Consider the following 12,282-nt stretch of genomic DNA (forward strand, 5'->3'; position numbering starts at 1 on the left):
TCTGACTTACAATTTCAGCACGGATTTAAAAATTTCTTTTTAAAAAAAAAAATACAATACGGATTAATTTGCGACTGCCCTCTATTCACTTGGAGAGCTCATACAAGACCCAGCGAGTAGCAGTTTATATAAGAGCACATTTGGAGAAAGCGACAAGCATGGCTAGGCAATTAGGAGAAGTGAAATGACAGCATAGTAGTTTGTGTAGTGATTTAATTGCAGCTGTGAAGGGAACCTGCTTAGTGGACAGGGAGTTCAAATGCAGTGCAGCAGCAAAAAAAATAAAAAATAAAAAAACCAAGGAAAACTTATTAAACAAACTTTGCAAAGCTAGAAAGCGACATTCTTGACTCTTCCCCCATATAACAACTGCTCGTGCCAATTATAGAAACCGTTGCCCTTTCCGTTAAAACAGTCACTGTACGTGATTACTATGCACAACCATGTAGGATAATTGATATTCTGGTCTGAAGTTCAAATGCTATTCCAAAGGAGGCGTTCAACACCTGAAGCAGAAGAGACCTCTTCCATAGCCTGTCCAACGACCTGTAAAATCAGCGGGGGTTACAAACCTATTTAAAAAAATCTGTCTAGTTTTAGAAAGCTTTACTTAGTCTAGAGCCGGTTGAATGGCTAGGTTGCATTAACCCGAAAAGGCAATAAGGAACTTTCGACGGTTTAGCGGTCATTCAGCTGCCTTACGCTATTCAGATCAGACCAGTGCAATGTTAAAGAGGAACTCGATCACAATGCAAAACATCGCCATCATCAGGTGACTGATTGGTGTGCAGGAATGGCGCTTTGTCCAGTTATGCGATGATCCGACAAAACTGAACATTGTGTACAGACGAATAGAAATTCCACTTTGTAAACTCCTGGTATGATCTTGTCTGGGGCAAGATCTCTTGCAAGCTTGAGGTTTAGAGAAATCCTGCTGAATCCAGAAACAGTTCAGTATTAAAAACACGGACCAGTTGCACCAGCTGAATCATATCTTAGAAGTAGTTCGTTTAAATCTAGCAGCACAGACGCTTAAGGTACATGATAACTAGTAGTGCGTAGGGTTGTAGTCAAGACCAAGTGGTCAAGTCACAAACCTCTCCTCAGTCTTCTGATTGAAGGACTGGGACGCCCAGTGGTGCAGCAGGTAGAGTTGCGACCTCACGGCTCTAGGAGCCTTGGCTCAATCCTGAGTTGTCTGTGTGGAGTTTCTCTTGTACTCATAGTCTCTTTGTGTGGGTATCCGCCAGGTTCTCCAATTTCCTCCCCTCCCGAAAACATGCCGTCTCTAATATCTGAATGAGTGTGCAAATGACAATGCATGGTGCCCTGCAATGGACTGACCTGAAATCTATGGTGTACTCCTGCCCCACGCTCAGTCTTCCAGGGGTAGGCTCAATATCCACCATGATGCTGACCAGTCTAAATTGTTACTGAATATGAATGAACGATGGTACTTATGCTCAGTAGTACTCTACTGTCTTAAGGCAGGACGTGTGAAAGCTAGTGAAAGCAAAGCCAGTACTACAGACACAGAGCTGATAGAAGGCACAAATATCGATGTAGACATACTCATGAATAATTTGTCTACAAGCACATTAGACCTCAACAACCTGAAAGAGCACCTTCAGGCAGGCAGTGTTTGTGAACAAGTTATGAAAATGTGCACAGAGGACACCGAGATAAATGTCACGGACCACTAAAGCTATACCGTTCGAGATCACTCTGAAAGGAAACAAGATTCATGATATCTACTGCAATAAAAAAAACACCGCTCTCTCAAAGCTCTACAAAGGACATCAGTGGGAATGGGAGTGGACTTATTCACACTAAAAGGGCATATATGTCATATATTATTAGTATGCAGGTGCATATGTTATTTGCTTGTAAAAAAGAAAAAAAAAGGGCATACTAAAGATGTGCCCTTTTTACTAGCTTAACAGCTAGCCTGCTAACTAGCTGTGTGTATATATATATATATATATATATATATATATATATATATATATATATATATATATATGTATGTATATGTATATGTATATATATACAGGGCTTGGCTTCACAGATTTGTATGCAGATTTACTGTCCTGTTGTCTGCCTCATTCTAACCGTTGTGTCTTCCCCTGTTTGTCTCTGTTCTGTTCTTTTCACTTCTTTTATATGTTCTTTTGTCATCTATCTCTCCTTCTTTCTCTCTCTGTTTCTGTCTGTGTGTCTGTATGGATTGTAGGTACCATGGCTAACCATCTCATCTCTAACGCCTTGTTGCGTCCTCATGGCACTAACCCTTATAACACATTGCTGGGAGAATCTGCAGTGTACAATAACCCCTCTGCAAACATGTTCAACACACAAGGTTTGACTATGTCTCTCTCTCTCTCTCTCTCACACACACACACACACACACACACACAAATGGTCTACACACACTTGAAATTATGCTGCTTACTCTTTTCACAATTAATCAGTATTGTAGTAATTCCTAGTACGCATGCTCAGGCTAAAAGTAGCTCCTAAGTGTATATACAGTATCTCAAAAAGTGAGTACACCCCTCACATTTTGTGAATATTTATTTATATCTTTTCATGTGACAACAATGAAGAAATGACACTTTGCTACAATAAAAAAGTAGTGAGTGTACAGCTTGTGTAACAGTGTACATTTGCCGTCCCCTCAAAATAACTCAACACACAGCCATTAATGTCTAAACCGCTGGCAAGAAAAGTGAGTACACCCCTAAGTGAAAATGCCCAAATTGGGCCCAATTAGCCATTTTCCCTCCCCGGTGTCATGTGACTTGTTAGTGTTACAAGGTCTCAGGTGTGAATGGGGAGCAGGTGTGTTAAATTTGGTGTCATCGCTCTCACACTCCATCATACTGGTAACTTGAAGTTCAACATGGCACCTCATGGCAAAGAACTCTCTGAGGATCTGAAAAAAAGAATTGTTGCTCTACATAAAGATGGCCTAAGTTATAAGAAGATTGCCAAGACCCTGACACTGAGGTGCAGCACGGTGGCCAAGACCATACAGCGATTTAACAGGACAGGTTCCACTCAGAACAGACCTCGCCATGGTCGACCAAATATATATATATATATATATATATATATATATATATATATATATATATATATATATATATATATAGTACTGTGCAGAAGTCTTAGGCACTCTATTTCTTTAGTACAAACTTTGTTATAGATGTTTTATTTTATGACTTTCACATTCCCAAACATTAGTTTTCTAGTACAAAGTTACAGAAAAAGTAACAGAAAAAGTCTGTATGTCATTAAAGAAAGCAGCATATTGCGTAAGATACACTTTTCAGACAAAGACATAATGAATGTGCTGGATTTTGCTACAAAAATAAGAAGCAAGCGCGACAATCAAAGTCTCCAGAAGAACCGTGGCTGGTTCGGCAAGACGTTCAATAAAACTTACAGATCATTTCCTTATAAAACTGCACACATTGTACCGGAGATTACTATTTTTATTTATTTTTTTGTCACACCAAATATTGACTTTTTCATTTACGACTGTATACTGCTCTTTATGGTATTTAAAAAAAAAAAAAAATTAATGTAGAAACATGAATTGAATTGTTTTGAAGGCATCTTTGCTCGACAGCATTTCTTTGCATCTACCTAAAACTTTTGCACAGTACTGTGTGTGTGTGTGTGTGTATATATATATATATATATATATATATATATATATATATATATATATATATATACATACTTTAATAGGAAACATCTGCTAATTCATCAACTATCCAATCAGCCAGTCATGTGTACAGTTAAAGTTCACATCCAACACCAGAGTAAAAATATGATCTCAGTGATTTTGACAGTGGCATGTTTGTTGGTGCCACACAGGCTGGTTTGAGTATTGAGTATCCGCGTGGCTATGACTGAGGTGGTAGAGTGGGTTGGCCACTAATCGCAGGGTTGTCCACTAATCGCAGGGTTGGTGGTTTGATTCCCGGCCCACATGACTACACATGTCAAAGTGTCCTTGGGCAAGACACTGAACCCCAAATTGCTCCTGATGGTGTGTATGTGAATGGAGACACCGTGTAAATCGCTTTTTAGAACCTCTAAGGTTAAACGCATAGTATATAAGTGCAGATCGTTTACCATATTTCAGAAAATGCTGATCTCCTAAGATTTTTGAGACTGGTTGAGGTGACAGGAAGGCTACTGTAACTCAATAAGCACTCTTTACAATGACGGTGAGCAGAAAAGCATCTCAGAATGCTCAACATGTCACACTTTGAGGTGGATGGGCTACAACAGCAGAAGGCCACATCGAGTTCTTCTCATGTCAGTCAAGAACAAGAATCTGAGGTTATAGTGGGCAGAGGTTCACCAAAACCAGACAGCTGAAGATTGGAAAAACATTGCCTGGTCGTTTTCCAGTCTTCAGCTCTTCCTGTTATTAGCTGACAGGAGCAAAACCCAGTGTGGTCTTTTGCTGCTGTAGCCCATCTGCCCAGCTTGAACCAGTCTGCCCATTCTCCTTTGACCTCTCTTCTCAACAAGCCGTTTCCTCCTCTCACTGGATGGGTTTTTTTTCGTTTGTTTTCCGCACCATTTTATGTAAACTCTAGAGACTGTTGTGTGTGAAAAACCCCGAAGGTCAGCAGTTTCTGAAATACTCAAATAAGCCCATCTGGCACCAGCAACCTTGTCATGGTCAAAGTCACTGTGATCGCATTTTCCCCCATTTCTGATGTATGATGTGAAGAGGAACTGAAGCTCTTCACCTTGTATCTGCGCGATTTTATGCATGGTACTGCTGCCACATGACTGACAACTTCCAAAAAATTCATTTATTTCTTTTTAAGTTCTTCACAAGCTATACAGCCGTCGTCAGTCTTGTTTATTTATTTATTTATTTATTTATTTTACATAAATCTGTTATATAAGATGGCTGTGTAAATCAATAATGTAGTTACATGTCAATTAAATTTGAATCCCCTCATTAATTAATACTTAATGTGGCGCATATTTGTAGTCAGACATATTCTGTTTTCTGACTTGTAAGCATTCATTGTTGTGGTCTTTGTCACACATTCTCATTGGTGGAAAGAAGCCCCTCCCACTCCAGAGCAGTTATAACCACACCAGACCTTTAGTGATTTCAATGGAAATTTATTAGCATTACACGATCTATACGCATTTGCTTTTCATTGCTGCTTTTTTTCTTTTTTTTTTTTTTTTACAAAAATGTATTTATTTTGCAGACATAATTGTATAACGTTAAGAGTTAAATGAAACATCCGGTTATTTAATTTTTTCTTTATTACAGCTATGAATCTACCATGCGGCTCTCTGAGAGACTAGGTAGGATAGTAATTACCAGGTGCTGTTTACAGGATTCTTTAGAAGATATTGCAGGTGTAATGATCATAGTCACACAGCATCATATCACACAATTTAAAAATAAATAAATAAATAAATAGATGCTGCTCCGGTTCCACTGTGTGAATGTTCACTAATAAAAATGTCGAAGATATGGTGAGCTAAGTAATAGATTCGCCTTAAAGGCATGCGCATTTTTTCTCGAAGCGGCTGGAACGTTGTCGCGTAAGCCGAAGCAGGACACGCGTTCAGTGTTTCAAGATTATATCCAAACCGATCGTTTCTTAAGACCAAGAGTTGTGCGTGAACTCACAGGTAACAGTTCCGTCGGTTTCGAGCCGATCCGATTTGGATGAAGGGACTGTTGTTATGCTAAACCCAGAGGTTTAGGAAGGAGAGGAAATGTGCTCAGAAGAGCATTAAAAGATCTAGAGCGCACCATTAATATAAGCATGCGTGCAAACGTTCCAGACATGAGAAGAAATAATCCGAGAACGGCATAATTTCTAGTGTGTGCATACATATCAGTCACACACACACACACACACACACACACACCAACACAAACTGCTATAATGCTCTGTACAAATGAAACACATCAACATCTGAAACGTCGTGTTGTTTTGGTTAAATTAACCGAATGTGTGATTTTCGCTGTTTTAAATGTTGCACGTTAATTGAATGACAGCACATTCTTTAAAAAAGGAAAGAAAGAAATTTTTTTTTTTTAAAAAAACCTCCATACAAGAGTTTAATATTATTCAGTAGATGTAGCGATTGTACTGAACTCTAAAACCTCACAGAACCTTTTTTTTTTTTTTTTTTAAAGAGTGTATGCTATTATTATACATGCTGGCTGTAATGTCTATTAAAGTTGCCCTGCCCTTTGTCTTAACTATATATTTTGTCCACTGTGTGCATACCATTAACATTTTCAATGTAACCATGTCTTTTCCCCCACTCTCTCCTTTGTGTCTCTTTTTCTCCCTCCCTACTCTCCCTCTGCCGCTCTCTCTCTCTCTCTCTCTCTCTCTCTCTCTCTCTGTCTCACTCTCTATCTCTCTGTTCATGCTGATGTGCAGCCTCCTACAGAGATTCAAGTATGACTCATTTTCTTTTCATTACCTACATCATCAGCTCACAGTTCTCTCTCCCCTGTCGTCTTTTCTTTTCTTTTCTGTCCTCTTCTCTTCTCTCAATAACAGGTGATGATAAAGTGTTTTATTCAAGCTACAGTATGTAAGAATTATTTGGTCAAAATGGAACAACATGATTTTCGAGTCGGGGGATGGGGAGGCAAAAAAACAACAACAACAACTTTGTAATATGATCTTCCTAAGCGGCTGTGCGTCGCACTGACAGTCTCGTAATACTAATTCACTGTGTCTGTAAGTCGGCGCCGTGTCAGGGGTAGTCGGCTCGGATCTGGCGTGAAATTTGTACGCATACGTCATACGCCAGCTTAGATATGTCATCATGCCCCGACTTTAGGCACGAAAGAAGTCCCGACTACACAAAAACGGCAGCGACAGAGAGTGATATGACACTATAAAAGGAAAAGGATTCAAAACTTCTAACGGAGTTTTACCATTTATTAGTTCTCTAATTTGGTGGGAAGGGAGTGAGTGATGGATTACGATCCACCAGTTTATCCTTGTTGTAGAATTGGTGAAGTTGTTTGTGAAGAGACGACTCATAATGAGTAATGACTAACTGGAGGTGTTTGTGAGGTTTTCGGTGTTATGTTAATGGTTTGTTTGATATCGAGTGTAATAATACACCGCCTTGAATTCTCTATGTAAAAACGTTCCTTTTGTATATTTCCTCAGATTTGAAGCTATGGGCGAAGTGAACTTGTATATTCTCACGCTTGACCACCAGCAATTTTCATGTCATGTATGAGATCCGTCACTGTCTACTGAGATTTTAAGGCAAATCACAACAGTGCTGTATAACAATAATGCCATTCTATATTTAATACTTGACCGGCAAGTGTCGTTTATTTTAGACAGTTTTATTAGGTGGGAAATGTCAAGTGTATGGAATATTGTGCTCATACAGATAGAGATGTTCAGAGGTCTTGAGGAAAAGCTCTTACATTCAGCTCACAGTCTGGTGTGAGATTATAGCGAGGCGAACGCTTTTCATTTCTTCCAGAGCTTATATTGAGGCTAGCTAGCTACAGTGAGGGAAAAAAGTATTTGATCCCCTGCTGATTTTGTACGTTTGCCCACTGACAAAGAAATGATCAGTCTATAATTTTAATGGTAGTTGTATTTGAACAGTGAGAGACAGAATAACAACAAAAAAATCCAGAAAAACGCATGTCAAAAATTTTATAAATTAATTTGCATTTTAATGAGGGAAAAAAGTATTTGACCCCCTCTCAATCAGAAAGATTTCTGGCTCCCAGGTGTCTTTTATATGGGTAACGAGCTGAGATTAGGAGCACACTCTTAAAGGGAGTGCTCCTAATATCAGTTCGTTACCTGTATAAAAGACACCTGTCCACAGAAGCAATCAATCAATCAGATTCCAAACTCTCCACCATGGCCAAGACCAAAGAGCTCTCCAAGGATGTCAGGGACAAGACTGTAGACCTACACAAGTCTGGAATGGGCTACAAGACCATTGCCAAGCAGCTTGGTGAGAAGGGGACAACAGTTGGTGAGATTATTCGCAAATGGAAGAAGCACAAAAGAACTGTCAATCTCCCTCGGCCTGGGGCTCCATGCAAGATCTCACCTCGTGGAGTTGCATTGATCATGAGAACAGTGAGGAATCAGCCCAGAACTACACGGGAGGATCTTGTTAATGATCTCAAGGCAGCTGGGACCATAGTCACCAAGAAAACAATTGGTAACACACTACGCCGTGAAGGACTGAAATCCTGCAGCGCGCGTAAGGTCCGCTGCTCAAGAAAGCACATATACATGCCCGTCTGAAGTTTGCCAATGAACATCTGAATGATTCAGAGGACAACTGGGTGAAAGCGTTGAGGTCAGATGAGACCAAAATGGAGCTCTTTGGCATCAACTCAACTTGCCGTGTTTGGAGGAGGAGGAATGCTGCCTATGACCCCTGGAACACCATCCCCACCGTCAAACATGGAGGTGGAAACATTATGCTTTGGGGGGTTTTTTCTGCTAAGGGGACAGGACAACTTCACCGCATCAAAGGGACGATGGACGGGGCCATGTACCGTCAAATCTTGGGTGAGAACCTCCTTCCCTCAGACAGGGCATTGAAAATGGGTCGTGGATGGATATTCCAGCATGACGATGACCCAAAACACACGACCAAGGCAACAAAGGAGTGGCTCAAGAAGAAGCACATTAAGGTCCTGGAGTGACCTAGGCAGTCTCCAGACCTTAATCCCATAGAAAATCTGTGGAGAGAGCTGAAGGTTCGAGTTGCCAAACGTCAGCCTCGAAACCTTAATGACTTGGAGAAGATCTGCAAAGAGGAGTGGGACAAAATCCCTCCTGAGATGTGTGCAAACCTGGTGGCCAACTACAAGAAACGTCTGACCTCTGTGATTGCCAACAAGGGTTTTTAAACCAAGTACTAAGTCATGTTTTGCAGAGGGGTCAAATACTTATTTCCCTCATTAAAATGCAAATCAATTTATAACATTTTTGACATGCGTTTTTCTGGATTTTTTTGTTGTTATTCTGTCTCTCACTGTTCAAATAAATCTACCATTAAAATTATAGACTGATCATTTCTTTGTCAGTGGGTAAACATACAAAATCAGCAGGGGATCAAATACTTTTTTCCCTCACTGTAGCTAATGTTAGGTGACTTGTTTGTTCTGGTGCTTATCAGAAGTCAGAGTCGTGGTAACCAGTTGAAGGTAGCTAAAAGACAATTTCTTGTCGGGAGCTTTTTTTTTTTAACACTTCTGTAGTCGTAAAAACTTGGGCTGTAGACTACTGTAGCTATACGACTTACATCCTGTAGCTTTAATATCATGTTATATAGACTTGTCTCAAATGAGAATGAAACACATTTTAAATTATGATGAGTTATGGAAGTTTTGGTAAAGGTTTGTGTCCATTTTTTCAGAGGGGATGCTGAATAATGCGCGAGATGCCAGTGTCATGGACACACTACCGCTCAACGGCAACCATGGCAACACTTACAGCGACTACCTCACATACGGCTCATCCTCACCAACTACACTAGAGAAGAAGATCCTGAAGGAGCTGACAGCCAACTACGCGTCCACCTACCACCCTAGCACTAAGCTTGCCAACCACGTCGCCAATGGAGGCGTTCCCAGCCCGGCGAGTACGGCAGGCATCAACCGTGATGACGAGAACGCTGCTGCTGTTGCCCTGGGAATCTCCAGAGAGGATGAAAACAACGCCCACACCGCCCTGAGCTTGGAGATCATCAGGGAGGAGTCTCAGGCACCTCTCCTCCCACCAAGACCGCTGCCTCCAGATGGCCACCCCCCATTACACACGTTCTCCACCCACCGGCGCCTTCCGCAGGAAAACAATGAGAGTTTTTTCCCTTTACTGAAGAACGAGACACACTCATCTCACGTGCTCAGAGACTCATTATACACCAGCATGCCGACTCTCACCGACCACCCACATGGTACCAATGACATCAACGGCATCCGTGACGAGGATGAAGATGATGACGAAGACGAGGAGGAAGACGAGGAGGAGGACGAGGACGAGGAGGAGGAGGAAGGGAGCGAGCTGCATTTGGCCAATGGGAAAGGAGTCATAGCAGATGCGGATGATGTATACTACAAGAGCATGCCTAATCTGGGCTCGCGCAATCACATACAGGAACTGCAGAGCTACTACCACATGGGCCGTGGAGGAAGTGATGGATTCATTGCGCCGCCTGAAAAGGACGAGTCGTCACCCGAAGAACAGCCGCAAGACCCCTCGCAATTGGTCACGAGCTTATAGGCGCATACATACACATCTTGTGAGTGTGTGTGTGTGTGTGTGTGTTTGTGAGAGATGCAATGCACAAGGCACGGGAACCACTACCTACTGCACTGATCAATCCCTAGAGAAACTGATAGCAGATAGCTGCCCAAAAACCAATGACAGGAACCCAGAGTCAGATAGCACTAGGAAAAAGGACCAGGTAGGGCAACTTTCAGTTAGGACTAGTACCAAGAAATTCAAAATATTCAGCGTGGTTGATCAGATCTATCAGATGTACAAAACACAGGCTCTTTTTTTTTTTTTTGTGAAACCATCAGCCATTTTGAATAGCAGACTGGGAAAGAACATACTGAATGACACGGTATCCATCAGCAGCCACGTATTCCAGTGAGACACGTTATCGATTACCCTGTCACTTCTCCCCTCTACACAACTTTTTCCCAACTGCTGTCTGGCCATAAATCCTCTGGATTGTCCCTGTGTGAATAAAACGATAGCGACAAACTAGTTGCCATTTTAGATGATTATCTATGTTGATAGACACCGACCTGGACCTTGAACTCGTTCTGAACTATAATCCTCTACCCAGAATTCCTCTAAACTTCGGGTGACGATCCTTTGCTGCACACATTCCTTCCTTCCTGTTTAACACTGATTACTGTTGTATACCATGTATCACATCACAACAAAGCATCTAATCCTTACGACTTAAGGAAGCATCCTTTTCTTACTTTTATTTTTCAGTAATATCAGTTATCGAGAGGTAATACGCACTAATAACTAAAGAAACGGGATTTCTATGTAAAATGTACAGAAGCCCTTTGCATCACATATCACGTACACCTCATAGTTTTGATACTACTTTTTTTCCCCCCCTGCGTATGTGTTTGTGTAGAAGTAGACCAATCCAAAAAAAAACTGTGCTGGTCCTCTGCACTATTCCCCCCACTTACCACTAGAAGCGCCCATTCACACACACACACACACACACACACACACACACACACACACATTCACATATAATACATATATTCAATAAAGACATGCAACCACACATTCCTTATTTATCTTATTTATCATCCAATAACCACGTTTGTTTTGTTGCATTGTCCACTCTGATTTTAATTTCAATGCAAAAACATACTGTCACTTTTGGCCAAAAAGAAAGAAACGATGGCTTTAAGACCTGCAGGTTGAATGTGTCCTGTTCCAAACTGTTCCAGTTATCACAGATTTAAATGATGATTATATACAAACAGGAAGTGGTCACCAGATACCCTACATCCAGTACATCTACTAGTATCTAATATATTTAGCTTCCAGGTCTTTCTCGTTGTGTGTAGGGCCTCAGTAATTCTACCGATTGGAATAAGTGTAAGTTATACAGAATATCTGCAAGTAAAAGAACAAGCTGTTAAGAATCGATTGTCGCTGAAGACAAAATCAGCATGGAAACGGGGCTGTTTACTCTTTCTTGACTTCCTGTAGCTTGCACATCTACTTCTTTTTATTTCCCTGAGAAAAGTGACTTGGTATTTATCCCCACAAGGTGCTTTATCAGATCGGAATTGTTGGATCATTGGTAGAGGAAAGATTTTAAAAATCAAATCGGCACTGAGACCTTTTTTTATTCTTATTATTACCATCAATATTGTTAATATGATATCTATGGAATTATTATTTATTCTTTTCATATGCATTCGAAATTGAATGAGCTCATAACTAATATTTGTTGTAACAGTGAAAGTTGTTTGCCAACAAATAAAATGACTGAATTGATATTTAGGAGATTTTTTTTTTTTTTTTTTTGGTGTTGTTGTCAATGGTGAGTTTGAGCTTGTGGGTTTCTACACGTGTTTATAATATTTAGAGATCATGGGGAACTGCAATATATAAAGAAGGGCATTTCAACCATAGACCATAACACCAGGTAGAAACTAGTAACAAACGTTAAATAAGAAATAAAACAATAAAACGCTGCTACAAGACA

General features: G+C 40.6%; 1 protein-coding gene across 7 annotated transcripts in view; it reads left to right on the top strand.

Annotated features, from left to right (window-relative positions):
* adgrl3.1 (adhesion G protein-coupled receptor L3.1) overlaps nt 1–12,071 on the top strand; it is a 200,821-nt gene extending 188,750 nt beyond the window's left edge. For 3 of the 7 annotated variants that reach the window (XM_053677487.1, XM_053677481.1, XM_053677483.1), the window contains 3 exons: nt 2,234–2,359; nt 6,456–6,473; nt 9,442–12,071. In XM_053677487.1, the coding sequence (XP_053533462.1) occupies nt 2,234–2,359; nt 6,456–6,473; nt 9,442–10,307 (1,010 nt within the window). In that variant the 3' untranslated portion in view covers nt 10,308–12,071. The remainder of the gene's footprint in view (nt 1–2,233; nt 2,360–6,455; nt 6,474–9,441) is intronic. The other 4 variants (XM_053677482.1, XM_053677484.1, XM_053677485.1 and 1 more) reach the window with 2 other exon arrangements.
* Nucleotides 12,072–12,282: the final 211 nt, after the last annotated feature.

This window comes from Ictalurus punctatus, chromosome 29 (genome assembly GCF_001660625.3).
Source record: "Ictalurus punctatus breed USDA103 chromosome 29, Coco_2.0, whole genome shotgun sequence".
In the NCBI taxonomy this organism is placed as follows: Eukaryota; Metazoa; Chordata; class Actinopteri; order Siluriformes; family Ictaluridae; genus Ictalurus; species Ictalurus punctatus.